The 25,857-nt window shown below is 60.3% G+C and overlaps 10 protein-coding genes across 10 annotated transcripts; 4 read left to right on the forward strand and 6 right to left on the reverse strand.

Annotated features, from left to right (window-relative positions):
- Positions 1-397: 397 nt before the first annotated feature.
- On the reverse strand, positions 398-822 carry BKCO1_5400073 (uncharacterized protein; the record flags this gene model as incomplete). The annotated part of the gene is made up of 2 exons (XM_020277283.1): positions 398-661; positions 757-822. 2 exons carry the CDS (start codon positions 820-822, stop codon positions 398-400), a joined length of 330 nt encoding a protein of 109 aa, XP_020127178.1.
- A 583-nt stretch (positions 823-1,405) lies between these two features.
- BKCO1_5400074 (uncharacterized protein) lies at positions 1,406-2,342 on the reverse strand (the record flags this gene model as incomplete). Its single annotated transcript, XM_020277284.1, has 4 exons — positions 1,406-1,439; positions 1,489-1,622; positions 1,677-1,915; positions 1,967-2,342. The coding sequence occupies 4 exons, from the start codon at positions 2,340-2,342 to the stop codon at positions 1,406-1,408; spliced, it is 783 nt and encodes a 260-aa protein (XP_020127184.1).
- Positions 2,343-3,865: 1,523 nt separating this feature from the next.
- On the forward strand, positions 3,866-6,008 carry BKCO1_5400075 (proliferating cell nuclear antigen; the record flags this gene model as incomplete). The annotated part of the gene is made up of 5 exons (XM_020277285.1): positions 3,866-3,914; positions 3,999-4,204; positions 4,259-4,740; positions 4,793-5,244; positions 5,311-6,008. The coding sequence occupies 5 exons, from the start codon at positions 3,866-3,868 to the stop codon at positions 6,006-6,008; spliced, it is 1,887 nt and encodes a 628-aa protein (XP_020127183.1).
- A 1,425-nt stretch (positions 6,009-7,433) lies between these two features.
- On the forward strand, positions 7,434-8,567 carry BKCO1_5400076 (zinc-binding alcohol dehydrogenase; the record flags this gene model as incomplete). Its single annotated transcript, XM_020277286.1, has 2 exons — positions 7,434-7,602; positions 7,657-8,567. The coding sequence occupies 2 exons, from the start codon at positions 7,434-7,436 to the stop codon at positions 8,565-8,567; spliced, it is 1,080 nt and encodes a 359-aa protein (XP_020127182.1).
- A 781-nt stretch (positions 8,568-9,348) lies between these two features.
- Positions 9,349-12,295, reverse strand: BKCO1_5400077 (c6 transcription factor; the record flags this gene model as incomplete). Its single annotated transcript, XM_020277287.1, has 6 exons — positions 9,349-9,579; positions 9,638-11,236; positions 11,295-11,326; positions 11,377-11,599; positions 11,655-12,120; positions 12,174-12,295. The coding sequence occupies 6 exons, from the start codon at positions 12,293-12,295 to the stop codon at positions 9,349-9,351; spliced, it is 2,673 nt and encodes an 890-aa protein (XP_020127181.1).
- A 1,950-nt stretch (positions 12,296-14,245) lies between these two features.
- Positions 14,246-15,328, reverse strand: BKCO1_5400078 (dna repair family protein; the record flags this gene model as incomplete). The annotated part of the gene is made up of 1 exon (XM_020277288.1): positions 14,246-15,328. One exon carries the CDS (start codon positions 15,326-15,328, stop codon positions 14,246-14,248), a length of 1,083 nt encoding a protein of 360 aa, XP_020127186.1.
- Positions 15,329-16,531: 1,203 nt separating this feature from the next.
- BKCO1_5400079 (fe-s protein assembly co-chaperone) lies at positions 16,532-17,311 on the reverse strand (the record flags this gene model as incomplete). Its single annotated transcript, XM_020277289.1, has 1 exon — positions 16,532-17,311. One exon carries the CDS (start codon positions 17,309-17,311, stop codon positions 16,532-16,534), a length of 780 nt encoding a protein of 259 aa, XP_020127185.1.
- Positions 17,312-17,861: 550 nt separating this feature from the next.
- Positions 17,862-20,003, reverse strand: BKCO1_5400080 (fe-s protein assembly co-chaperone protein; the record flags this gene model as incomplete). Its single annotated transcript, XM_020277291.1, has 1 exon — positions 17,862-20,003. One exon carries the CDS (start codon positions 20,001-20,003, stop codon positions 17,862-17,864), a length of 2,142 nt encoding a protein of 713 aa, XP_020127203.1.
- A 1,660-nt stretch (positions 20,004-21,663) lies between these two features.
- BKCO1_5400081 (major facilitator superfamily transporter) lies at positions 21,664-23,367 on the forward strand (the record flags this gene model as incomplete). The annotated part of the gene is made up of 4 exons (XM_020277292.1): positions 21,664-22,148; positions 22,388-22,642; positions 22,693-23,131; positions 23,200-23,367. The coding sequence occupies 4 exons, from the start codon at positions 21,664-21,666 to the stop codon at positions 23,365-23,367; spliced, it is 1,347 nt and encodes a 448-aa protein (XP_020127204.1).
- Positions 23,368-24,485: 1,118 nt separating this feature from the next.
- On the forward strand, positions 24,486-25,130 carry BKCO1_5400082 (uncharacterized protein; the record flags this gene model as incomplete). The annotated part of the gene is made up of 1 exon (XM_020277293.1): positions 24,486-25,130. The coding sequence occupies one exon, from the start codon at positions 24,486-24,488 to the stop codon at positions 25,128-25,130; it is 645 nt and encodes a 214-aa protein (XP_020127201.1).
- Positions 25,131-25,857: the final 727 nt, after the last annotated feature.

The following is a 25,857-nucleotide window of genomic DNA, read 5'->3' on the forward strand; positions in this document are numbered from 1 at the left end:
GGGTATATGTAGCCGCGTTAACCAAAGCAGCACCATGCTGGCCATCGCGTTCAGCGACATTTGGCTGGGCATGCTGGCTACACAGCTTGGCGATTGTGGAAACAAGCTCGTACCCCCTGGTCTCTCAGCTGAGATCACGCCGGTCTCCGCCTCGAAGCCGCGCGGCACACCAAGCAGTGAAGCCCTGGCTGCGCCTCGGCTTATATGTTCCATAGGAGCCCCACACCGTGATGGTTGGTATACACGCCAAGCCGGCCAGGATATACTGGATACAGCATCTCCATTCCTAGCACTTCTTCGCTTATGCCCCCCGCGCTCCTCCCCTGTCCTCAACCGTTTAGCTCAAGTTTATCAATCCTTCCCGCTGCAGCCGTACCCGCCTCCCTCATCGTGCTCGTTATGCGCGGAGCAGACCGTAGAAGAGGGTCCAGGTGAGCACGAAGCTGCTCAGGCTGCCAAACACCTCGCCGAGCCACAGGTCTCCAAACGGCCGATAAAAGTAGCTTTTCGGCTGCGCCCCCGCCCTCAGCACGAATATGAGCACCGACACCAACAGGCTGCCGGCGAGGTAGAACAGGAAGCCCGGGTATGATTCCAAGCCCAATGTGCCGGCGGCGACGCCGAAGAGTGATGCGGTCAGGTTGCGGATTGTGGAGATGGTCTGACGGCAGTGGCGGCTGCGTCAGCGGCGAGTGGTCTCAGAGCGTATGGCGGCGGCGGAGCAGACGAGGACAAGAAGGGCAGGATGATGCGTACCCGGGCGTTGTGCTGGACACTGTCCTGCACGATTGGCGCAATTGCGAGCTCGCGTTCGTCATGCATGATGGATGACGTGGGGCTGGCAGACGGCAGCGGACGGCAGCGGACGGCAGCGGACGGCAGCGGTGTCGAGGCACGGCAGACCAGTGCGCGGAGGACGGTGCTGTCAACCGGACGGGTGGTCGCGGGAGCGCGAAGACGTCTCGGCCGGGATGGCGGCGACGGACGATCAGCGGGTATGCGCGGGAGGAGCCAACGCCGAGGTCGGTGCAGCCGTCAAGTTCAAGTTCGTGCCCAAGCGCCCTGCAGAGGCGGTTACGCGAAGGGCAGGCGTGAGGTGGGCGAGGGCGAGGGCGGGAAGAGCTGAAGTGTCCTGTGCGAGGAGCTTGGGTTGCGAGCTGCTGCTAGTGAGGTCGACCGACGGCTGGAGTCGGCAGATGGCCCGCCGTAATGCCGACCCCGGCAAGGCGGGCACGACACGCGCAACCACATGCAAGCAAATGGAGAGTGGCAATCTACGTCGTTGTTCCGCGGAGAATTCTACCTAATCTCCAAATATCCCCGATAGGCATTTTGGCATTTTACGGAAATATCCACGACCTCGTGCCCCGTATTCCCGTGCAATGACTATGACTCTCACGCCACCTCACCCAGCCAAAGGGCCGTACTCCTCCAGATACCTGGCATTTGTGAGCCATTAAGCCTCCAGCCCTGCGCAAACAGACTTACTGCTGTAAATGCTCCGGAAGCTGGTAGCCCGGTATGCTGGACGTCATCTGGAGATACTGCAGGGCCTGGCTAAAGTACTGTTGACTATTGCGACTATACGAAACGTTGCCGAGGCTCATATACGCTTCTGCAGCCTATGCCTCCAGGGTCAGCCCACGTTGTACTTGCTTGGCCGGCGGCCCACGAACCTTTTCGAGCAGATCTCCCGTCACACAGCCTTCCGCATACGCTGCCTGTACGGCCCGTGCAAAGTAATCCGACGCAGGCGACAGCACTCCTCGTGCCTCGACATAGCTGGCCGTGTGCAGACGAGCCTCGGAAACCTGCTCTCCAAAGCTGCCTCTGCTGCTCCCAGAAGAGCCGTGCTCCTCTGCGTGGATCTTGGCCAAGGACGGCTGCGCACGCTGAAGCCAGTACTGGCCCAATCCTGACGCGCTTCGTCAGAAACACTCCCAAAGTGCCGCCGGCAATGGCTTACCTCTCAGAGCCGCGGTGCTGTTCGGTCGTTTCTCCAGCATAGCCAGCCACTGGGTCTGGCACCAGTTGGTAACATCCGTCACGCTGCCATTGTCTGCGTCGGCAAACCCAAGGTCCTGCAGCACCGCAACAAAGTAGGCCCAGTCTCCCATTGGCAGCGACTGCATGGAGCTGACGGCCGTGACAATGCCCCGTGCCGACTGCAGGTAGTTTTGCCAAGCGTGCGGGTGTGATCGAAGAGCAGCCTCAATCTGCGTCACGGCGGACTTGCATTGGGCCATGCGCGGGTCACTCATTTTGTCGAGCTCTGGAACGGCGTCTTCCTCAGAATTGGGGCTCCTTGGAGTAGAAGGCGGGCTTAGGAACTGGAACGACATGGCCGTCGGCGGTTCGATATAAAAGCTCGCACCGTCTCCCAGAGCGGCAAATGCGACTGCCCCGTTGAAGGAGGCAAACAGAGTAAGCAGCCTGGGTGTGAGATGGAACGGTGCCGAAGCGCGAATGGTGTAGGGAGGAAGCCGATTCTGATGAGCTGCATGGGAGAAAGAGGGCGGAGGGACGTGTCCAGGCGGTATATGAAAGTCCCTCAGGCGTGACGAGCCTGGGCGTGTGTTGATTGACAAGCAGATGACCATGTCGTGGGGCTGCCCGGGCTCGTTTCGATGGGTGAAATTGGCATAGCGCTCCAGGATCTGCGGCAGTCTGCCCTTGAGTGCCGCGGCGGAAGCAGATGTCAACGGGAGTTAGCTGCGGTTTGGGCCAACTGCGAGCCGCAGACTCCGGGACGTTGGCAGCGGCGTCATGGTGAAATTTAGGGCTGACGGTCGGCGGCGCCGTGTGGCAATCCAGAGAGCGTCGAGGCACCGCACCGGCGCGGGCAGCGTTGATGAAGAGGACCTCGTCCTGCCTAGGCCGCGATGCTTGGCGGAGGTGCCAAGACCGTAGCCTACGTGAAGGGTTCCTCTGCTGCGGGGCGTCTGGCTGTGTCCCGCCGTCCGGCAACAGCAGGGCTGGCCATTGGGGCGGAGCAGCGCCCGGGCAGACGTGGTTTCATCGGGGCCATGTCGTCCTCGCTCTGCCGGTGCGGCCGGGGCTGCGGTCTGGAGAGGGTGTCTGGCATGGAGAGTTTACGCAAGCCGGCGGCCGCCCGGCGGGCCTCTGCGCCTCTGCGCCCCAGACACGGTGCCGGACGGAGGCAGAGTAAGCGGCAACGGGCACACGGGCTGGCGTCTACAGCGGAGAGCGCGCACTGGCGGGGAGGGGCGCGGCAGGGCGGCCGATTCGACGGGCGAGCGTGGCAGGCACGGCAGCGCGCTGCGAGTTGCGGTCAGGAGCAGGGCAGCATGCTCAGAGCCACAGTCAGGCATTTGTCAGACGGGCCGCGCAGGTGGTGGTTCGGAGGTGAGGGAGGCGGCCGGTGCTGACGGAGAGGAGCAGGGCGGAAGAGCGCGGCCCCTGTGCTGCCACTGTGCTGCCACTGCTGCCACTGTGCTGCTGCGGCGCGGATCCCGGTCGCTTGGCTCGCCGCGGCCATCGCTCTCGCCTGCGCGCCTGCATTGCATTGCGCTGCATAACGGATGCGCGCGCGACGGCTCGCGAGGGGGCCCGCGCGGAATGAGGACGTCCTCCGCGCTCTCGAGCTTCCTCCCCTGATGCGCCGCCTGCACTGCCTGCGCTGCCTGCGCTCTCGAAACACCGCCGCGCCAACACCTGCATCTGCTGCGCTCTCAATGGTCTGAATCAGCATGCGCCGCGTCTGAGCCAAACATCCCGCCATACGACGTCACGCGCCCAACACCAACCTCGCCCGCAACCAACCGCACCCCGCCCACTGCCGTCCACTGCCGTCCACTGCCGTCCACTGCCGCCGCCCGCTAAGCATGCCCGGCGGCTGTTCGCCATGGAAAACATCATATACGAAGACTCGCCTCTAGCGGCGTACCTCGAGGGTGCGTCAGCCTGCGCTTCCACGCCTGCGATTTGCGTCATGTCTGAAGAAGAGTCACAGCGGCCTCGGCTAACGCTCGCCGTAGGAGAGGGCACCGGTGAGCCTGGCTGGGTGGCGTCCATGGACGACGACGGCAAGAGCAGCAAGAGCGACAAGAGCGACAAGAGCCAGGAAACCTCGTTTGCCCCCCGCGGCCCCTCCAGCCTCCAGTCCAAGCTGCGGAAGAAGCTGCCGCGCCCGCTGAAGCTGCCTCAGCGCGGCTCCGTCCATCGCCTCCAGAATGCCTACGCTGTAAGCCGCCCTCACCGCTGACTTGCCCGTCCGGCACGCTGACATGTCGCCCAGCGCGCCGTCAATTCTCGGCTGGGCAGCGCCGACAACACCCGGTTCCTCGAGCACTTCCGCTTCACCATCATATCCTCGCAGCTCCTCAGCGAGCACTCGGGCCAAACATCCTTCAAGGTGCCGTCCGGACCCGCCGACGGCTCTGCCCAGACGGTCGAGTATAAGGGCGGCTCCATCAATGTGACGGGGGCCGCAGCTACCGGCGTGGGGGCCTTTTTCGTCGTGTCGTTGCTTCACTGGGCCCGCGAGTCCAAGCAGGGCGGTTTCAACAAGGGGAGACTCCTGGTCGTGGTCATGGCCACTGCCGTTGGTCTGACGGTTGCATACGCGCATGCAAGGCGCCAGTGGCTGCAGAATCTCAGGCATCGCGCCGTCTCCGCTGCCTCGGTGCTGGTGTCCAATCTGCAAGCGTTCGACACCTGCGCTTCTTCAGCCGTCATGCTAGTCCAGGAAGTGGAGCTAGTGTCCCGCGGCTATCGACTGTAAGCCGCGCGCAGTTTGCCTCCCCGTGACTCAACGCTGATGTCCATCCAGGAGCACTCCCATGCCACCAATCACGAGGCTCGATGACAAAAACCAGATCAAGCGGTGTGTGCGTTTGAGACGCAGTCTGCGCAGCACATTCGCCGCCACTCTCCCCGCCTTCGCTGACGAGTGCGCCACCCTGCGCCTTCTAGTGGAGTCAGATGATCTTGAAAGATACCTCGATGTATACGATATCACTTCGCAGGACATGCAAGAGGCGGCACTGGGGTATTCCGAGGATGAGTTTGAAGACGGGGAAAGCCTCAAAGCCCTGCGCATCTGGCAATACCGTTTGGTCACTCTGCGCAGGGTTTTCTTGTGCTCTCTTCTTGCTCTCGAAGCGGACGGTGACAGCGAAGACTTTGCGCGCTGGCGCCCGGCCATCAATGCCATGGAACGTCTTACCGAGTTGTGCGGCAAGTGGTGTGAGAAATTGACGCGAATTCTCGGAGAAGAAGAACGTAAGCTCGTACCGTCTCCGTCAGAAATGTCACTGGGCTGATTGTTTTTTTTCTTTTTCTTGTCAGAATTTGCGCCGCCTTCGCCGCAGCCCAAAGTGCCGTCTACGCCAGGCAAGGAGAAGATCCGGGCTTCGGTTCGGCAAATGAGCGCTCTGTCGCAGGGTATCCGTGGGTTGCAGGCAAAAATGCAGATCCTCCGCGAAGAGTCGAGCAAGAGTTTGGAAGAATCCGTCGAGGTAACAGAGCTCGGGTCGACGTTGATGTCGCAGTACGACTCGATCGGGGCGGATCTGAAAAACCTTGTGCAAGCGTGGGAGGCAGGTAAGACGTCCTTGGCCCTGAACATCGACAGGCAAGAGCGGCGCATCTCGCAAGCGTCCAGCGGCGGACTGCGCTCGCCGGTGCCCAGCCTGGGCGGGCTCACGGCTGTGGACGAGCTGGGCAGTCCCAGCGACGCTCTGCGGGCTCTCAACGGCGATTTGCCGCTCTCGAGCAACCGCAACTCGGGATCGTCTGCCACGTCGAACAGCGGATCGGACGAGGAGATATTCGAGGCCATCGCCATGCCTCGCACTCGCATGTCGATGACGCGGGAAGAACGCATGGCCAAGATCCAGGAAGATCGGATCCGACAGGTGTCTCTGCGGGAACAGCGCGACGCGAACACCAGCATGCTGCGGGAGCTGGAGTCGGTCATCAGCCTGAGACCTGGACAAAAGAAGCCGCGTCCGGCGACGTACGGCGGAAGGGTATCGTCCTATTGAGCCTCCCGAACGTGCACGACTTATATTTTTTCGCATTTGCATAGATTTGGCGTTTGTGCGGCGCGCAACGATACAATCCGGCGTTCCTCGGGATATATCAGCGGTGAGATAATCTTGGAAGCGACATGAGGGGATAATGTCACACGCAAGGCCGCATGCGGGACGGGCGTTCTTGGATTGGGCTGTTTATTTTACTTCGGTTGGGGGGGCCTGGCCAAAAACCCTTGTTCATTGTGCTCGCACGTACACACGGTCATTCTCTTTTTTGTTTCCTAATTCCTGGTTTGCACGAGGGCGAGGCATGTTAGATGCAGAGAACGCGATACCCCGGCGGCGCGGCGCCTGCAGTGCGTTCGGTAACACGGCGTCGGTTGATTGTCATAGAGTAGGCGATGAATAGACGACGAGTAGGGTCGGGGGCTGGGCCCGAAAGTCAATAGAGCGGTCTGGCAAGCTGAAAGAAGCGTGGGGGCGGTCGACATGTTCGCTGATGAGGTTGTTTGAAGTTCAGCTGACGAGCAGGCTAAATATAACGCCGACGAGGGCGTGGCAGGTGGCAGGATCGGCTGGATCTGCGCCGGCTGCAGGAAGTGGGGAGACGGGGTCCAGGATCCAGCAATAATAATGCGCAATGCCGCGTGGCGTGGGAGAGGAAGCGTGAGCGTGTCAGAACCTTAAACTCGCCTCCCTCGTCCGGCGCAGCACTACGTAGTAGCCTTCCGCACGCCACCACCGCCCCGCCAATCAAGCATGCAACCGTCCGAAAGAACCCGATTTGGATCGCCTGTTCCCCTGCTCCATCGACTGTGCGCGACGAAGACGGCCGAGTGAGTGTTCCGTCTCGACTCTCGGCACGGCCCATCGATGATGATAATGAGCGGACGCAAGCGGGCCTCAGGTGCTATCTCCGGCTCGGTTTAGTGATCTTGCGAAAGAGATGGTGGGGATGCTTCGTATGCGTGCACCATTGCCGAGGAACTGCCAGTAGAAGGCCAGACTCGAGCTCGAAGCTCCGATCCGGGCTCCATGGCGGCCGCATGGCTATCGTCCCGTCGCGCATCTGGCTTGGCTGACGCAATCCAATCGCCCGCGATGCCGTCTTTTCACCGTCGACGAAACCCGTCCGAGGCTCAGGATCGGAGCTGCTGGAGCGGCAGGACCCTAGCGCCCCGAAAGCTTGAGCCCATGAGCCCCCCAGAGCCCACTGCTGCTCCAAGTGGCCGTCCTAGCGCCGCTGTTAGGAGTTAACGTCGTCGCCATTGCTAATGCCACCCAATTCCCGTTCCCGTTGCGCTGGAGCTCCGCGGACCCGCTGGAGCCATATAAACCACCCGCTACGTGCCCGTCCGCCATCTCGTCCAACCAACGCTTTCTCCCTGCTTCGCCGCTCGACATCCTCTTCGTTCCAATTCCAGTACTTTCAAAATGTCCGCCGATTACAGGTTCGAGGGCTGGTGCGGCCTGACCCCCGAGGCCGTCGAGGGCAAGATGGTGTGGCAGCAGTACGAGCCCAAGCCCTTCACCGATGACGACGTCGACATCAAGATCCAGGCCTGCGGCATCTGCGGCTCCGACATCCACACCCTCCGCTCCGGTACCTGACCCTCCTCCATCTTCCCTTCTCTGTCCGCTCTGACTCCCTCCACAGGCTGGGGCGCCACTCCCTACCCTTGCGTGGTCGGCCACGAGATCGTCGGCCGCGCGGTGCGTGTTGGCAAGAACGTCACCCATGTCAAGCAGGGCGACCGCGTCGGTGTCGGCGCCCAGGCCTCGTCCTGCCTGAAGCCCGACTGCGCCGCCTGCGCCGACGGCGAGGAGAACCACTGCTCGTCCATGGTCGGCACCTACGCCGCCAAGTACCCGGACGGCAGCAAGAGCTACGGTGGCTACGCCGACTACAACCGTACTCCCGGCCACTTCGTGCTCAAGATCCCCGACGCCATCTCCACCAAGGACGCCGCCCCCATGATGTGCGCCGGCATCACCCTGTACAGCCCGCTGAAGCGCGAGGGCTGCGGGCCCGGCAAGACGGTCGGCATCGTCGGCCTCGGCGGCCTCGGCCACTTCGGCGTGCTGTTCGCCAAGGCCCTGGGCGCCGACAAGGTCGTCGTCATCTCGCGCACCGGCGCCAAGCGGCAGGACGCCGTCGACATGGGCGCCGACGACTTCATCGCCACCGACGAGGACCCGGACTGGGCCTCGAAGCACGCCAACACGCTCGACATCGTCGTCTCCACCGTCTCCTCGCCCAAGATGCCGCTGATGGGCTACCTCAGCCTGCTGCGCTACAAGGGCACCTTCATCCAGGTCGGCGCCCCCGAGGACGCCCTGCCCCAGATCAACGCCTTCGCCCTCATCGCCAAGCGCTGCAAGCTCGGCGGCTCGCTCATCGGCGCCCCCGGCGAGATCAAGGAGATGCTCGACCTCGCCGCCGAGAAACAGCTGAAGCCTTGGATCCAGGAGCGCTCCATCAAGGACGCCAACCAGGCCGTCGTCGACATGGAGGACGGCAAGGCCAGGTACAGATACGTCCTGATCAACGAGAAGCACGCCGAGTAGACGTTGTACGTGTACAAAAAGAATGGATCTTGGAGTTGGTGTGTGTGGGTTTGAATTGGACACGGATAGACCAGTGGGTAACGATAATGAGCAAAAATGATGTACATACATACTTCCCTCGGAAAGAGTGGAAAAGTAGAAAAGGAGGTTGGTCCTGCGCGACTGTATTTGCGCCGTTTTACGTCTGAGAGCCTCCAGGCCATAGCATGGCTTCCAAGGTTGGAGTGGCTTAACTACCCTCGACAAGTTGCGGCCACTAAGCTGCTGTAATGGCGTCACTTATAAATGTCAATCACCTCTTACCTACATTCTTTAGGCATGAGGTGGGTCCAAAAAAGAGCAGTACACGCAACCGATAGGCGGAGTGAAGACGTTTGTTTGATATGTATACATGAGCAAACGCCACCTTTTCTGGTAGCGTGACCAACGCGGATAACTCCGAATCCCAAAACGAACGAGAACAACGTGATCCTCAGGTATCTCCCACTATTCCCTCCGTTTCATGCGGATTTTTCTTCTCACTACTGCCTGCCGCTCCCATCCAGCAGAGTGCAGCCCCTAGACCGAGATCCATGGAAGCAAAGATTGGGCGCAATAACAGAAATAACTAGATAACACTTCAAAAATAACTTCCCCTCCCTCATTCTCAATAGAGCCACACAGCCCCACGCGACTATCCGCGTATCGGCGGCTCATTGCTGTGAGAAAGGCTGCCGTCAAAACACCGAGCGAAAGAAAGTCACCATGTATTCCAAACAACATCCGCCGACAGAGTGAACATCTACATCATCGTGTTCCTCTCCGGTGTGCCGTTGCCCATGAAAACGCTCCCACCGCCCATAAACGCAGTGTTCACTGGTTGCTGTTGTTGGGGTTGCGAACTTGTTGGCGACTGTTGTTGTGGTTGTTGTGGCATCGCGCTTGCATCCGACATCAAATCCGGCATACCCATTGGCCACATGGGGTTCGAGGGGTCCATGGCAGTGCCCTGAACATAGGAATCCCAAGCATCCTATCAGTGTGTCAGTTTGCATCATCATCAACAGTCGCAATGCTCTGATTGTGCTTACCCAGTCAAGGTTGGTTGAAGGTACGTCCATGCCTTGTAGTGACATGTTCGATGCACCAAACATTTGCGAGAAGGGGCTCGCCGCGGAAATTGGACCACCATTCTCACCGCCGGAGGAAGGGCCGGTGTATTGTGGGGTGAGCCCAGTACCGGATGAGACTGCAGGCAGGGGATCGTTCAGGATGTTGCCCATGGAAGCGGGGAACGAAGGTCTGTTATCGAACATGTTTGAGCTGTTGGGAGTTAATGCACCTGTGCTAAGCATCCCAAGAGTCATTGCAGCCGAGTGCTCCGGTGCAACATTTGCGTCATCCTGAATGCTGGCAGTAGCGGGATACGCCGCGGCCGCCGTAGCGAAGTCCTGTGCTCTCGATGATTGGTTCGATTTGAGCGTGTTGACCATAACAATAAGAGCCGTGTGGGCTTTGTACGCCTCCATAGAGCCGTTTTGGAGCTCCCTCCAAATGGGTATCGCGCGCTCGACAGCCGCGAACATTTCATCTCTCCGGTTGTGGGACCAGCCGTAAAGATCGCCGGCCGTTGAACGGCCTGCACGATCGGCCTCCGATATGTGGTAGAGGTCAAGAGCAACGACCATTGCTGCCACAAGGAAGTCGTTCATTGTCAGAGACGTTATGAACCACTTCACGGTCCGCAGGCGGCCATTTGGTTGGGATTCATGATGTATCGTAGCCTGATGCCTGAGCATTGCCATTGAGGCATCGATGCAGGTACGGCGGGAGTAGGCATATCTGGCGTTCTCGCGAGAGGGACCTAGGAACTTCTTGTGAAGCACAATCTGTGACTTCAAGTAGAGGAGTTCAAGGCTGAATCGCTGCATAATCAACGTCGCCGGATCCCTTGCCGATTCCTCCATCGACCGCAGTTGAAGGTGAGGCGGCGTCTCTGCGTGAATCTCACGTAATCGTTGATCAAGCTTGGTGATGCCGTCGTAAGAGGTGCAACTCAAAACTTGAGACTTTTCAACCACCTCCGAGAAACCGTACACGAGACGGGATTTCGCAATCATGTATGAGCAGGGAGTTGCTTCGGTCATTGGCCTTGACGGCGGAAGTGACTTCATCTCCTCGAAGAGCTCATCATCGTAGATATTCCGCGGGAGTTCAGCGCTGGTATCAGTAGCTCTGATCATGGGCGGCTGTCCCATTTGGTGGGAGAACAGAAGATCCATTTTCCTCACGACGCACCAGACGCGGCGGCGCATCTCGCCGTTGAAAGGCGATAGCGCCCTGTAAGGCGCCGGATCTCTGTGGTAGCCCATACGCATAGCCAAGCGAACGATGATTGTCCAGCTGACCAAGACGCCAACCTCGGCGTCTCTGCTGCGGGCGTATTCGGCCTGTACGTGGAGAATAAGCGTTTCCAGCGTATTCGCCACCGGAGTTGTGATGTCGGCCCTCAGTAGACATTGTGCACAACGCCTCCTGTACTCGCTGGACATGTCCCAAGTCTTTCCGCGATATTCAGGAGGCTCATCTCCTGCGCGGTGGTAAGATTGAAGGGCGATGCACATCATGGCATAGGCCATGCCGAGCCAGATGACCGGGGTCTCGTCGGGATTTAACCAATGTTGGTCGTACTTGCTCAGGTGTCAGCAAGAGATCACGGGCTAAGCCGGACTGATGGGGGAAACCCACCTGTTTCTGGAAAGTAGGTCCATGAATGATGTCTTTGAGAGTCAGCGCTGGGCTCATCGGTACACTAAATGGTGGAACTTACGAAAGCCAGGATCGTACACGTTGAAGTACCGGGTGATTAGCAGGTCGGCAACCACTTTCGCGGGGAACGCTGCCATCAGTTCCGCCCGTTCTGCGGGCTGCACTGAGCCAAACAAGAACGCAGTGCCGGGGCTTATGTCATCCGTGTATGCGGTTTGATGCCTACGCAACTGCTCCTCGTACTGCTTCTTGTGGTCGTTGAAGTAGGTTTTCACTTCGGCAATCTGCAGGCAAGATGAGCTACAGTACTACGGTTTGCGGGGCTGCATTGCGACATACCTCGCCCAAGATGGCGTACCAGTGGGCTTCGGATGCAAATATGGTCTTGTTGTTGTCCACCTTCATGACTCCAATGGACTTAGCTACCTGTTCAACGTCGCTGTCTTCGTGAGCTGTACCCCCTTGCTCTTCTTTGATCGGTTCGGGCGCATCCACGTCGATTTGGTCCATGGTGGTGCTACTGCCACTGATACTGCCTTGGTGGCTCTGGGAGTTAGAAGACGCGTTCATGTTGGCAATGGCGGCGGCGGCGGCAGCGGGACCGGCCGACTGTGATCCATTCGTCATAAGGGAAAGAACTAGCCCTTCCAGGCGGTCGATGCGATTTTGCATGTCGTCGGGAGAGGTCATGGCGCTGTGAGTGGATGAGTTTTTCTTGCGACTCCCAGGAGTTGCGTACGTGCAGGAGGCATTATCACCTCGTTTGGTGCAGTTGTCGCAAGGGTGCCCGCGATTGCACTTGAGCCTGGTGATGGTCGTCAGCAATGGTTCTGGTGGGCGGCCGTGGTGGAGACGCACTTCCTGTGCCTGCAGGGTGCACATGAGAGGGGCACCCTATTCCTCTTGCGGACGACGCGGAACTGGCCATCTGGAGACTGTCCAGAATTGGATGACGTTGTAGAGGGAGGGGTGGGCGTCATGGCGAATGATGCGCAAATTGTCCGGCTTCCAAAGCCAGAGGAGCGCAGCGGGGCGGAAACTCAGCGGGCAAGCCAGGAAAAGCGCACCGAGAGCTCAGACTGCTCGTGAGGCGTGACGAGTTCGGACCAAGGAATGCCAATGCCCGGCGGGAGTGACGCTGATGCTACAAGCCGCGGCTGTGGGATTAGCCGGGGTTGGACGGGGCGATTGGTTGCGCAGATTAGCGGAGTTGAGCACGGAGATGGCTTAACTCCAGCTCCCTTAAGTAGACTGTCGCAGGAGGAGACGCGTCAGGGCGACTGCCTGATATGCACCCGGCCCTCGACAGCCCAGCTTCCCGAAGGTGTCCCAGCACAGCAACACCGCTGACTTCGGGCGGGTGTTGGCACGATCCAGGCGGCAATGGTATGTTCTGTGCGGAGACGAGGACCCTGAGTGCTGCTAACCACGTTCCGGGGCAGGGCGATGTCGTGGGAGGCAGCTGTCGAGTGTCGGTCGAACGAGGGCTTAACGCCGCAGTAACTCCAGGCGGGCGTGCAGGGCAGGCGCGGGACGCGGTGGGCGGGGCTTGCCGTCTGTCCAGGCCCGGGAGCAATCGGTCAGCCTCTGCGACTGGCAGGCTCGGGGCAAGAGGGGGAGGCGGGTTGAAATAGTGGTGCGCCCTCGCTCTGGGCCAGCGCAATGCACCTGGCACGCGGTTGCGCTCACCTCGACAACGCTCCGATAAGGCGCAGAGGGCGCTCGCGGCGGACTGGCGGCAGGCTGGCGGCGGGCTGGCGGCGGGCTGGCGGCGGCGCAGAGGGCGACTGGCGGGGTGGACTGGAGGATGGGCTGAAGGTGAGGTGTCGAGGGTGATGGAGCAGGCTCTCCAGCGTGCCGTCTGCTATCTTCACAACAAGCGGCCGTGCCAAGACCAGGTCAGTCGTCTACCCTGTTCCTTCAGCGCCAAATTGCTCACTATCCGCGCGCAGATGTGACTCACAGGCCCCTACGGACATGCGCTGCACATGCTCCGCCTTCGAGTGCTGCTCGACCCTCGCAGCGCTAATCTCCTAACTCCGCGACGAGCTTTTCGCACATGTCATTGCCCTGCGCCCCTCCATCGCTGCCTGAACCTCAACTCCATCTCCTTCGCGCGCCCGCCGCCTCGACGACGCCCATCGTCGTCTGAGAGCCTCGCTGAGCCTCGCCTTACTCAGCCGCTTGGTGTGCTGACAGAGACGTCTAGCCGCCCCCACTCGACCGCGCCCCTCATTCCGGGCCCTGCCATTCATCCCGTCGTCATACACCGCGCTATCGCAATCAGAGTGGCATATGTAGCGCAGTTTGCCATCGCATACGCTGGGCATCGCCCAAGAAACGAAGACTGAAGGATGCAAAGGACACTCGCTGGAAATTTGTGGCCAAGTCGCAGCGGCTGCTTCTCTACGGCAACAACTTGATGAGATCATGCTTCCCCTCACGCTGCAGCTGATCACGTGCCATGCTACTGCCTATACTTTGCTAACCGAGGAAGCCCTCCAAGGTGCTGGTCAAAATAAAAAAAATAACCAAAGAAAATTTGAACAGATATCCCGATGGAGAGGCCCCGGGAATTGAAATTCAAGCAAAGCCCAGGACGCTGGAACTCCTCTGGCTCAATCAACCTGGTTATGCATATACCCGAGTCGTCACTTGAAGGTGGGTTCAAACTTCGTAGGTGATCAATTGGTCACCCCGAACTGCCGAGACTACCATGATCCGGCTTGCATATCTAGCACACGTGAACCTGCGCGGGCCTTTCACTGAGCGCATGCAGAGTCCCACGCCGCACCCAGCATCGTCTTGTCTCTTTAGTTGAAATGTATACAATTCAAGGATGAACTTGGAGCTTTCATATAACATCGCTCTCCCTGTCGGCCCATTCAAAAAGTGTGTTCGCGTGGGCCTACTCTCACCCAGCCTTTACTTCAAAATCCCGACTTCTTGGCCGGCTCCCAAACCGCCATTTCCCCCCTCGCCTCATCCCACCTGTACACCGGTCCATCTCCGACATTGTACTGGTAATAGTTCTCGGTCCCCCCTCTCACCATCGCTTTTCTGAACGTAATGTTGATTCTTCCCTTCCCACTCTCCCCCCCTTTCCTCTTCGGTACGCTGTGCAACCAATTCGCCTGAGTGCTTCCACGCATGAGGACCATGTCCCCGCTGCCGATCGGCAGCTTCAACGGCTTCTCTGCCACTTTCCCGCTCTTGTCATTGCTTTCCTCGACCTTTCCCTTCGGCGGCGGCTTCCTCTTCATGCAGAAATCCCTTGTAGCGCCCAGCGACAACGAGGCAATGGCCGGGTCTTTCCCTAGGAACCTCTCGTCGTCGCTATGATACGAGATGCTGTCATCCCCGCTCGCGTAGTAATTCACCAGACAGAAGTTGAAAGTCTCACCAGTCTCCCTCTCCACGGCCGCCCTCAGCCTATCCAGACAATCGGGCATCGGCCGGGGCCGGCATCCATACCGGTCTCTCGCCACCGGCTTGCCCGAGTCCCGTTCGACCACGAGGCCGGAGGGGGCCTCGAAGCGGGAGGACTCGTCGACGCCGAAGACGGTCGTGTACCGCGGCGTGTTGATCTGCGCGTCGACGCCGCCCCGTTGGATGCGATAGCGGACGCGGTAGAAGGGGAGGGAGGTGCGCAGAAATGCAAAGAGAGCATTGGCGGCAGAACGGGGCAGGAAAGGGTCATAGTACACAAGGTCCAGGTGCGGTTGGTCACTGATGGGGCGGCCGATGGAGGCGGGGCAGGTGATGTTGGGGTTGGCCAGGGCGGAGGGGGACGCGCCAAGAGCGGAGAGGATGGAGGCGGGCAGGCGGGGAATTGGAAGAGGGTACGTTGGATGGCACGACGGCGGCTCGTCCGGGCTGGCGATGGCAAGGTTGGCGCGTTGTTTCTTGGTGGTGTTTGTTGGCGGGCACGGCTGGCCAGTGAGCGGCGGGGGTGCGACGTGGTGCTGCGACAAGGGCTTGAAGAAGCTGTCCAGGGTCCTTTTCTTCGACATGGGTGCTCGGTGTCTGTGGTCCTGGAATGGGCGGATTGGACAACAACCTACCTACTCTGCGGTGCCGGGGGCGCGGTTCTCGAGTGCGAGTCGATGACGTCAGGAAAACACTCTGCTCGAAACCCGGCGGGCAGAGCACAGAGCGTGTAGCGTCTCCGAGAGCGAGCGGGCATCGAAGCGCAGCCTCGCCCATCCAGTAAGCGCATGTCTCAGCCGTGATCACGCAAGCTAGATGAAACAGATCAGGCAGGAGGAATTATCCCGAGCGACGTGCTGAGGTGGCAGCGATTTGGCAGCCCTGTCGCACGCATGCAACGAGAACGATTTGCACTCTAATCTTCAGTTTCATCCCTTGTGTCAGCTTACTTTTTCCGTGCGTTCGGCAGCAGCGGTGCTCGCGTTTTCGTCGAACCCCGGTCGATGTGCAAAAGCATAACTATAGGCGCTGCTCTCCATCTCCCGCGAATACGACCCTCGCCAGGGGGCTTGCGCAGAAGAAGCCCGTCACGAGATGGCCAGGCGTGATTCATGCGCATGTAGTAGTGGAATCTGCGGTGCCACCACACGCCGTCCGTTAAGCACTGCTGAAAGAAGAAGGATGTGTGCGACAGGCGGTGGAGCGGTGTGCAGTAATATGCCTCGCCGCCGGCCAATCACCCGCCAAACTTAATGATAGCCCCAAAGCATAAATCCAGTCCTTCCTTCACTTTTGCTCGATACGACCCGGCCATGCAAGGAGAGGCTAGAAGCCAATTAAGCCTTAAATCCGTGCCACCGCCGCTCGCCTGCTGCGCGACTTCGTATGCAGCGCTTCGAGGCGAGGGACGCCCGGCATTGTGCAGAAGAAATGAAGGGCATCAGAAAGAAACCTGCTCTGGAATGCCCGCAACAACTGGTTGGACAAGCTGAGAAGGACATCGGAACTTGGTGGGACGGAACTCTAGCACTTGAGCCCGGAATCTCTGCAAGCGTCGGTGGGCCCCGGATGCGAGGGCATTCGTGTCATTCAGGCCCTCGGGACACGTACGCGAGGCGAAGGTCAATAGAGCATGTCTATTAGATATCTAGTGCGTGTGACGGCGAATGTCTAAAAGCGAGGGCCAGGAATTGTGAAGACGAACTGTGAACCTGTGAGCGGATTACCTTGCGCGTCAGTTGCGAAGCAGACCTATTGGCACGCCTCCAACATGACTCTCTTCCCACCTAATGTTGCAGCACAACTGGCTTCCCCGGCTCCCATGCATCCAGGCTATCCTTGATGTTGACCCAGTACCTCAGCTTCACCGCCTCGCTCTTCGCCGTCTCGATGTCATCGTCTTTGAACGCCCTATCCAATATCGCCACGCTCTCGTTGATCCTTGCCTCGTTCCCCTCCTTCATCGCCACCACTTCCTCCTCATTCTCCGCCTCTTCGATTGCCTCGCGCGCCTCCAACACCTCCATCAGTAGCTCCGGGTCCTCTACCTTCAGCCGTTCATCCTCGGCCAGGTCGATTCCGCGCAGCTGCAGCAGGTGTTGCGCCCGCAATAGCGGGTTCTGCAGCGTGCGGTAGGCTTCGTTGATGCGCGCCGAAAGCCCCTCTGCCCGCCGCTTGTCCCCGCCGCTAGGTTGGCGGTCTGGGTGAGCCGCTGATTGCAGCTGTATGAACTCGTTGCGCAGCGCACGCAGGTCGACCGCGAAGGGCCCCGTCGGCGGCGGTCCATGGGGGAGCGTCTTAGGAAATAACGTGTAGTATGTATGATGTTGCACCGTCGGTGCTGCGGCGGAAGTTGATGATGAAGAAGATGGAGATGGAGAGTTTTGCAAGCGCATGGACGTCGTATTGAATGCGCGGGCGTGTGATGCTTGAGCGGAGAAAGCGGCGCAAGGGCGGAGGCGGGGATGGGAGTGTCGGGACGTGGTGGGTGAGAGCGTAGAGACCTCGAGCTCGCGGCGGACCACGGCGCGAAGCCAGTTGAGGGTCTGGGGCGTGACTGCACGCATTGTGTCGCTAAGACGGGTGGTTGGCGCAGTAATGCTGAGGTTGTTGACGTTGGCGGTAGCGGGCAAAAGCGCTACGAAAGCGCTGGCGAAATTCGAGCCATGACTCAAGCGGCGCGCAGCCGACGTCACCACACCTCGCGCCTCCCTGCCATGTGTCAGCCTGGCGCAACTACATCTCCCAACTGTTGCAGCTTTCAGCACGTTTGGTGGAAGCATGCAAGGAATATTAATATTCGATAATGTCGATTCTCCGCGCGCACTGCCTGCGTTCTTCGACCTTGCTCGCTATGTTGAATGATCGCCTCCCCAAATCTACGGTGATAAAAGATGCTCGCGGGTATCTCAGTTTTCACACCAATCCTAACTTTCCCGAAAAAACTAAAGGAAACCATCCGCCCGCCCAGCATGCGGTATATGTTCCCCAAGAAACCAAAGGAAAATGCGGCAACCTGTCCTTGCCTCCTGATGTTACACACTCAAAGAAACCGATATGTAATTATTCAAAGGAAATCCCGTCATCAACCCAGTCCAATCTCGTACGTATCATAAATTATGCTGCCTGTGAAACAGGCTGGGGCGCGAGGTCTTGTGAGACGTCCATCTTGTCTGCCTCATGAGCATCAAGTGTTGGTGATCGAGTGTGGCTGTTGACCTGAGATCTTCTTCTCGCGGGCTCTTCTACCTCGGAAATGGAACGCTCCGAGGGGCTGGTGACTTCGGGTTTGACCTTGGCCACCGTAGGCGACATGCCGCCCGGGAAGAATTGGTCGTGGAAGTTACGACGGCTGACCTGGTCGTCGACACCGTTGGGGAACATCTGCTTCATAATGGCTTCGTGGCGATCCTTGTCGTCCGCCGGCGCGTTTTCCTTGTCCGGTGTACTCTCGGCCGTTTGGCTGCCGTTTTGGCTATCATTACTCATGGGAGCGGTGGCCAGACTTGAGGAAGGGGTGTTGGCACGCTGTTCCAGGATACGCTCCTGCTCCTTGCGAGCGTGGACCTTGCGCAAGTTCGCGGCACTGCTTTGCGACCGCATGTCGGGCCTGCCATCCTTGCGGATGAGGATGCCATCGGCGTTGCGGATAGGCTTCGTTCTAGTCTTCTTCGTGTGCGCATACGGATCGCCGCTGGTGGTGGGTCGAGTCATCTCAATGGGCCTCATTGCGATGGGGCCGTTGCCACCCGAGCCACGGCGCACAAGGTTACCGCTTCGAGGGAGCTTAGCACCGTTCGGTCCAACCTCCACGTGGTAGTAACCCTCCGGCCCGGTCTGATAGCCGGACTTTTCCCACTCTGGTGTCCCAAGTTCGCGAGTGTCTGCGGGCAAGCTCCGACGGCCGCGGCCGCGACCGCCTCCTCTTCCGCGTCTCGACTCCTTGCCGGCAGATGAGGGTCCGTGGTGCGCTTCAGAATGCCAGTTGTCTTCGACGTGGATTTGCTCGGTCGAGGTGAACGGAACGAAGGTTGTTGGCGTGACGGCCGGATACTGTTGCTGTTCCCGCATGGCTTCTGCGTGATAGTCTCTTCCCTCCCGCTCGACTGGATCGTACCTTATCGGCGTCGATGCTGGCGCCGACTCCGGACCAACACGGGGCTCAAGAGGAGCAAGCTTTGGCCGCTTCGGGGATCCCATCGTCTCCGACCGTCCGTCCATGGGGCTATCTACCCCGTTAGGATGCTGCCTTTTCGCAGCGGGGTTGACCGACACCCAGCCACTGTTCTGGCTTGGCTGACCCGGCTGGCCTCCGGGGGCCGCGACACCGTGCATCTCCTGGGTCGCAGGATGGTAGGCTTGAACCGAAGGCGCTGGCCGAAGGTCAGGGCGCAGTTCTCCGTGGCTCGGGGTGCCTAGACGAGGCACCGGGGGCGAGGCGTGGAAAGGAGGCGCTTGGTGGTGCGCGGCGGGTGCATGCCCTGGGAGAGGGGCGTGCTGCATGGGGTGTAGAGGCTGCATTTGACTTGGTTCCCGAGGAGATGCGTAGGGAACTGCAGAAGGCGGCGGTGCTGTGCTGGTGGGAGGTCCTGCTGTGGCAACGGCCTCCTCCATGATCTTCACGCGGCGCTTGACAATCTCGAGCTGCATCTTCAACGCGTCCACCTCGCTGACCTTGTTCGCCACGCTGGTGAGGTTGCTGGCGAAAGTCTCAATCATGGCTTCGTCAATGTTGCTGCCGGGCTGGGCGGGGGCTGCAGGCGCAATTGGACGGGCAAGGATCTCTTTTCTCAAAGTCACGACCAGGCTCTCCATGCGGACCATATCCTCGGAGAGACGGCCGACGGCGTGAGTGAGGGCCTCGAAATCGCGGCGCTGGGTGTTGAGGCTGGCGGTGTTGTACTGGACCTGGGTCTGCAGGCGTGAGAGGGCATCCATGGACACGTCCTGCGGACTCGGGCTGGGATAGGCGAGCTGAGGGCCATTGGTCCTGTGGCCGTTGGTGGTGGGCGTCTGGGCGGGCAGACTGTACTCGCGCGACCTGGACGAGGCGGGCGGCGAGGGCCGGCCGCTGATTGGAGGCAGAGTGGGCTTCTGGTGCGGCGCGGGGATGGGTGAGTGGTGAGCAGACGGGGGCGCGGTGGAGGTGTGGGCGGGCGCCGGGGAGGGATGGCTGTGTTGGAGGCGGACGTCGGCCTCGGGCGGGCGCTGGTCGAGGTCCATGATGGATCCGTCTTGCGAAGGGGTGGTGTCGAGCATGGGCGGCGCTTTCTTATTAGTCTGATCGCATCGCAGTTCCATTCTTGGCAACTGCAAAATTCCCGGAGCCTATGCGATGACACATGTCAGCAGTGCTCGCAAATAAAGGGCCGCATGCCACAGGGACGGGCGCCACGCACCAGACGAGCGCCTTTGTCTCGGGAGCCTGGGCGGCGGGTGGCAGGCGAGGAGGAGTGTCTATGTATATGCAAGCGCGCACCTAGTGTGGGCCCGCATGGCTTCTTTAATAAAGTAAAACATTGCGGCCAATATAGCTCGAAGGTATAAAGCAGATTAGCGCGCAATTGACCGCCCCGAGGGCATCGAGAGCGAGCGACGTCCAGGGCCAGCCGTGCAGGGGGGGGCGGCCGTTGTGTGGCGCTGCGCTCGAAATTGGCCGGGCAGCGAAGCCTCGTACTGCCTCGCGCCTCCGCTGCCCGCGACGAGCCAACTGCGCAACACGTCCCCTGGCGGCGCTGGCTCCTCGACATCCACCGCTGCTGATACGAGATCGCTTACACAGCGCACCGCGCCTGGCGAGCTGCTGCCGCGCCGCTCGCTCGCTCGCCCGCCCTGGACCTACACGGCAGCGCTGGCTGGCTGGCTGGCTGGCTGGCTGGCAGCGCAGCAGGCCGTCGTCATCGCAGCGCGCACCGCGGACGCCGGTGAGCGCAGCAATGGCAGCGGTGGTGGGGCGCTCGGGGCAGGTGGTGAGGCGTGAGTCTACAAATATCGCCTGGATCTGCTGCGAGCAGGATCGGCCTCGCGCATCGTGCTTCTACTCACGCCTACAGCCTAATAGCGGCAGGGTTGCGTGCCCTTCCGCTGCAGCCGGTACGACGAATCGATTATTCATAGAATAGGTGCAGCCACAGCCAACGTGCAACGGTAACTTGGCCGAGCCTAGTCGACCAAAGGATCGCGCTGCATGATGATAAGCACCGCCGTCCTGCCTCTCCTGATCCGGCCACGGCCCAATCAGCGGCCGCGAGAAAAAAAAATCCGACGAACCAGGCAATGCAAACGGCTGCGCAGCGCGAGAGCTGCCGGCGCGGTTGAATAATAATGCTCCATCAGGGGCTGCACGCTGCGCGTGTCTGGCCAAGGCGCGGGCGGTGGCACAGGCACCCAGCTGCTTTTGTTTCAGGGCCGAGGCACCAGGCACACGCAGAGCAGGGCGTGGAGTGACGGGCGTGATACGGCAGCTATAGCGGGGCGCGAGTGGCGTGCCACTCTTGTAGGTGGTGAGCAAGTAGCAGGCTAGCAGCAGATCCGATATATCCGCGCCGAGCAGGCCACAAGAAAGCACAAGCGCAGTCGCAACCTTAAAACCCGCCACCTGCAAACTTTTTGCGACACATCCCTGGGCGTGCCACAGCCGGCAGGTTCCAGGTTCCAGGTCGCACGAAACATCGGCGACGCGCTCCTTACGTCAGCCGTCGACCGTCATGTTCGCAGCTGTCGGCCAATGGCGCGTGCGCCGCCAGCGGTGCCGGATGCAGCAAGCGCGCTTGCAATAATGTAGCGAGGTGCGAGCGACCGCAACGGTCCCGCATTCTGTCAATGCTAGGGCGCGCGCCTGCGAACGCCTAAAAGACGCAATGCTCTATGCACGTAGCCACAAACGGCATTTGTCCTTTCTTCTAGCTGCACGCCAACCATGTCAGCTACAGCGACCACGACGACCGCGACCACCGCCGTCGAGCTGGAGCCAGTCTCCCGCGACGCGCCCGCCTGGGACCAGGCCACCGCGCCCACCGACCCCGACAACGTAGTCGAGGCGTCGCGCATTGCCGACGCCAGCGTTCCGGACGGCGGCTACGGCTGGGTCATCGTCGCCGCCGGCGCACTCATGTCCTGGTGGTTCATCGGCACCTCGTATTGCTGGGGCGTCATCCAGAACGCTCTCGTCGAACAGCGCCTTTCGTCAGCCTCGACCCTCGCCTTCGTGGGCTCCGTGACGGTCGCGTGCAACGCCATTTTCGCCGCCACCTCGGCGCAGGTGCTGCGCAAGCTGGGCGCGCGCTACACCGGCCTCTTGGGCGCGAGCCTGCTCGGCCTAGGCTATGTGCTTGCAGGCTTCTGCACGCACAGCGTGGCAGGCCTCTTCATCACTGCCGGTCTGGTCACGGGCGTGGGCATCAGGTAAGAAGAGTTATTGCGCTATAAGTGCTCGCATAATATACCCGCTTGCTTCATGCACGTTGCTGCTTCGGACATAGCCCTCAGCTTCTCCGTCCGGCGTGATGGGATCCGCGCCGTTGCATGAACTTGGCCAGCTGAGGGGGCTGCTGCTAGTGGGCATTGTCGTTTCGTGAACCGTGCCTCCAATACGCGGAGAGACAGGGAGCTTGCTAACGCTTATTCTCATACTACCTACGTAGCCACTGCTACATGACCGTCTCGACCATCACCGCCCAGTACTTCAGCCGGAAGCGCGGCATCGCCAACGGCATCATCTACGCCGGCGGAGGGTTTGGCGGTGCCGTCACGTCTTTGGCAATGGAACAGTTGATCGAGGAGGTGGGAGCGGCGTGGACGTTTCGAGTCATCGGGTTGCTGACCCTTGGTACATGCTTGCCGGCGGCCTGGTTGCTCAAGGAGCGCACGTCTATCCAATCAAAGAAGTTCATTGATTGGTGGGATCATCCTCCCCTTTCACAGCAGATGATGCTCACACCAATCACAGGCGCCTGATCAAAGACTATCGCTTCGTCACCATATTCCTTGCTGGTGCCATAGGAACGTTTCCCCTGTTCGTCCCGCCGTTCTTCCTGCCGCTGTACAGCAACTCGCTGGGCATGCCCGCGAGCACCGGCGCCGGGCTGCTGGCAGGCTTCAACTTTGCGAGTGCGTTCGGGCGCATCGCGTGCGGATTTCTCAGTGACGTTGTGGGCCCACTGAACACGCTCTTCATGTCGTTCATGTTGACGGCCTTAAGCATGCTGGCGCTGTGGCCTGAATCGACGGCGGTGGCGCCGCTTGCGGTGTTTGTAGTGATCAACGGGGCAGCGAACGGCGGCTTTTTCTCGACGATGCCGACAGTCGTGGGCAACGTATTTGGATCGGCCCGCGTGGCAGTCGCAATGGCCATGATTGTCACGGGCTGGACTGGCGGATACCTGCTGGTAGGTGCCCACGTCGCATGACGTCGATATGCCTATCTGGGGGGGCACGGATGCTGATCGCGAGATAGGGAGCGCCTATTGCAGGATTCATGCTCAACGCGTACGGCGGTGAGAAGGCAGGCTTCGAAGCATATCGGCCGGCAATATTCTACGCGGGCTCCATGGCACTGGCGGCGGCGGGATTGACCGCTTTTGTGCGGCTCAGAATCAATCCGCATCCATGGGGCAAGCTATAAAAAGCCAGTAGGGGGAGAGAGAGAGAGGGTAGGTGGTATGTAGATGACAGCACGTGAGCGCCCCGACCAGGGTGAGGAGGTCCGAGAGCTGGTGCCAGCTGTTCAGGGCCGGCGGATGGCCCTCCTACATGGATACGACCTCATCAGCTTCGCGTAAGCGGCAGCGGCTGCCGGGGACGCCAGGAGGCACCCGGTTGGATCTGGAATGTTCCGTTGAAAAGATGGGCCGAGTCGCGGAGATGGCGTCGTCGACTTGCACGCAAACGGCGTTCCGGACAGACGTTGCCCGCGGCCGACAGAAGACAGAAGCGGCAAACCTAGCCGGCCGGAGGGACATGGGCAAAGGGTGCGGAGGCGGAGGCGGAGATGGTGCAACTGGCAGGCTGCAGCGACGACGAGAATTCTGCCTGAACAATGAAGCGTGCCAGATCGCCGGCGCATGGAACTGCGAGTCGCGGCGTGTGGAAAAGCTTGTGTGCCGATTGACTCGCCGACGCTGGCCCAGCTTAAATTGGGGATCGCCCACGACGAAACAGTGTTTGAAACAGGCCGGCCCGCGCGCAAAACGCAGCACGCCCTGACGGCCAATCAACCCCGTCATCACGTGCCGTGCCTGGCCGTTTCAAGCGCCGCCGCCGCAGTCAACACCACCTCCTGTTCCAGCCGCCACGCGCGCGGCGCCGCCGTCCGCGGTGATTGGCGTGGCGGGTGTTCGTCGAGGCGGGCTTGTCTGCGGGCCTGTCAGCCCAGCTGGCCCCCCCCGCCGCGTCTATAAGCTCGTGGTCCGCAGGGGATGCTGAGAGCAGGCGCTTCGTTTTTCTGCCAGCCAGTCGCTCCTTCCAAGCCGCGCTCACTTCAGCTTGCCGTCGTTGCATGTCTAGCGCTCACCACCGCAGGTGCCGGTCGTGATCCTTCTGTTGGCTTCTTCATAAAGCGCGTGCTGCTGCTGCGCCCACCTGCCATTTTTTCCACCACCCTTACTTCCTCCAGCCTTAAAAGATACCCCGGTCTGGGACCGATCATCCACTCTTCTCTTCTCTTCTCTTCTCTTCTCTTCTCCATCGACTTTCTCTCTTTTCTACTCTTACTTCTCTCCAAACCACTCGAGTCTCGCCAACATGCTCGCGCTCACGCTGCTGTCCGCATTTCTGGCCGTCGGCCATGCTCTGCCGCTGGCCGCTCGCGGCCTCACCAACGACAGCCTCGCTGCCGATCTCAAGACCATCGCCCCCACCACGGCGACCTGCGACGCCAGTGCCGAGTACGGCAATGAGTGCCGCACCAACGTCCAGGCGGCGGCGCCCATTCTCAACTCGTTCAGCAAGTACGGCATCGACAACGTCAACGAGCGGGCGGCGGTGATCGCGCTCATGCTCTACGAGAGCGGCCAGTTCAAGTACAACTGGGGCCACTTCCTCAACGGCGCGGACCAGCACGAGCCGGGCAAGGGCACGCGCAACATGCAGTCGGCGACGTTCAACGAGGAGTACGCGCGCACGCTTTTCTCGGCGGACGAGGTCGACAAGGCCAAGGCCAGCGCCAACGGAGCCGACGCCGTCCTCCAGCTGGTCAGCCCCGACAAGTACAGCTTCGCGTCGGCCGCGTGGTTTCTCAAGAACAAGTGCGACGCCACGCAGCGCACCGCTCTGCAGTCGGGATCTCAGGATGGGTTCCAGAGCTACGTCACTGACTGCATTGGCGGCACCATGGACCAGGACAGGATCGACTGGTGGACCAAGGCCAAGGCCGCTTTGGCTGGCTGAAGCGGCGTCTTGACAAGTTCCGGGCGGTGACCCAAGACATTATTGCTGCCTTGACTGTTTTCTTCTGATTTGGGGGGGGGGCATGACTTGTACGATAGCAATGATTTAAGACGATCACGGGGAGACAATTTCCACAGGGCTGGCGTGGCCCGGCCTTTGGGCAATGCTCGACGCGAGACAAATTGATGGCGACACGCGGATAGCGTCTCATTGGTCACACGAGATGGTAAATGTGCGTGGAATGTTTTGCTTGGACGTGTTGTGATCGGCAAATGCGGCAACCAATTCAAATTGGGTGCCCGTTGGACGATGGTGTATTTTGCGGGCGGGCGAATGAAGTGCTGTTGATGTGGTGGTCGACGGCATGCCGGGCGCCCCTGTCCTGTCTGCCCATGCACGGGCAATTCCTGTGTCTAAAATCCTTCTCGACTAGTGGCTTCGCCACATCACACGCCAACCACATGACCGTCGAGTGCAGGCAGGCACGAAGTGGATATGCCTATCGAAATCGGGTCATCGAATCGTCATCCGCTACGATCCTGCGCAAACACCGAGTCCGAAACGGAAGCGTGTGCGTTGGCTGCGGCGTAATCATGACTTGCGCTGGCTACATTATTGGCCCGCGCCACATGCCCTCGTTTGCTCGCTATTGCTGGTTTTGCGTGCCCGCCCGCAGGATTCCGCTCGCGGCTCCACTCGCTCAAAGCAAAACGCCGGGAATGAAGAG

This window comes from Diplodia corticola, assembly GCF_001883845.1.
Source record: "Diplodia corticola strain CBS 112549 chromosome Unknown scaffold54, whole genome shotgun sequence".
Lineage (NCBI taxonomy): Eukaryota > Fungi > Ascomycota > Dothideomycetes > Botryosphaeriales > Botryosphaeriaceae > Diplodia > Diplodia corticola.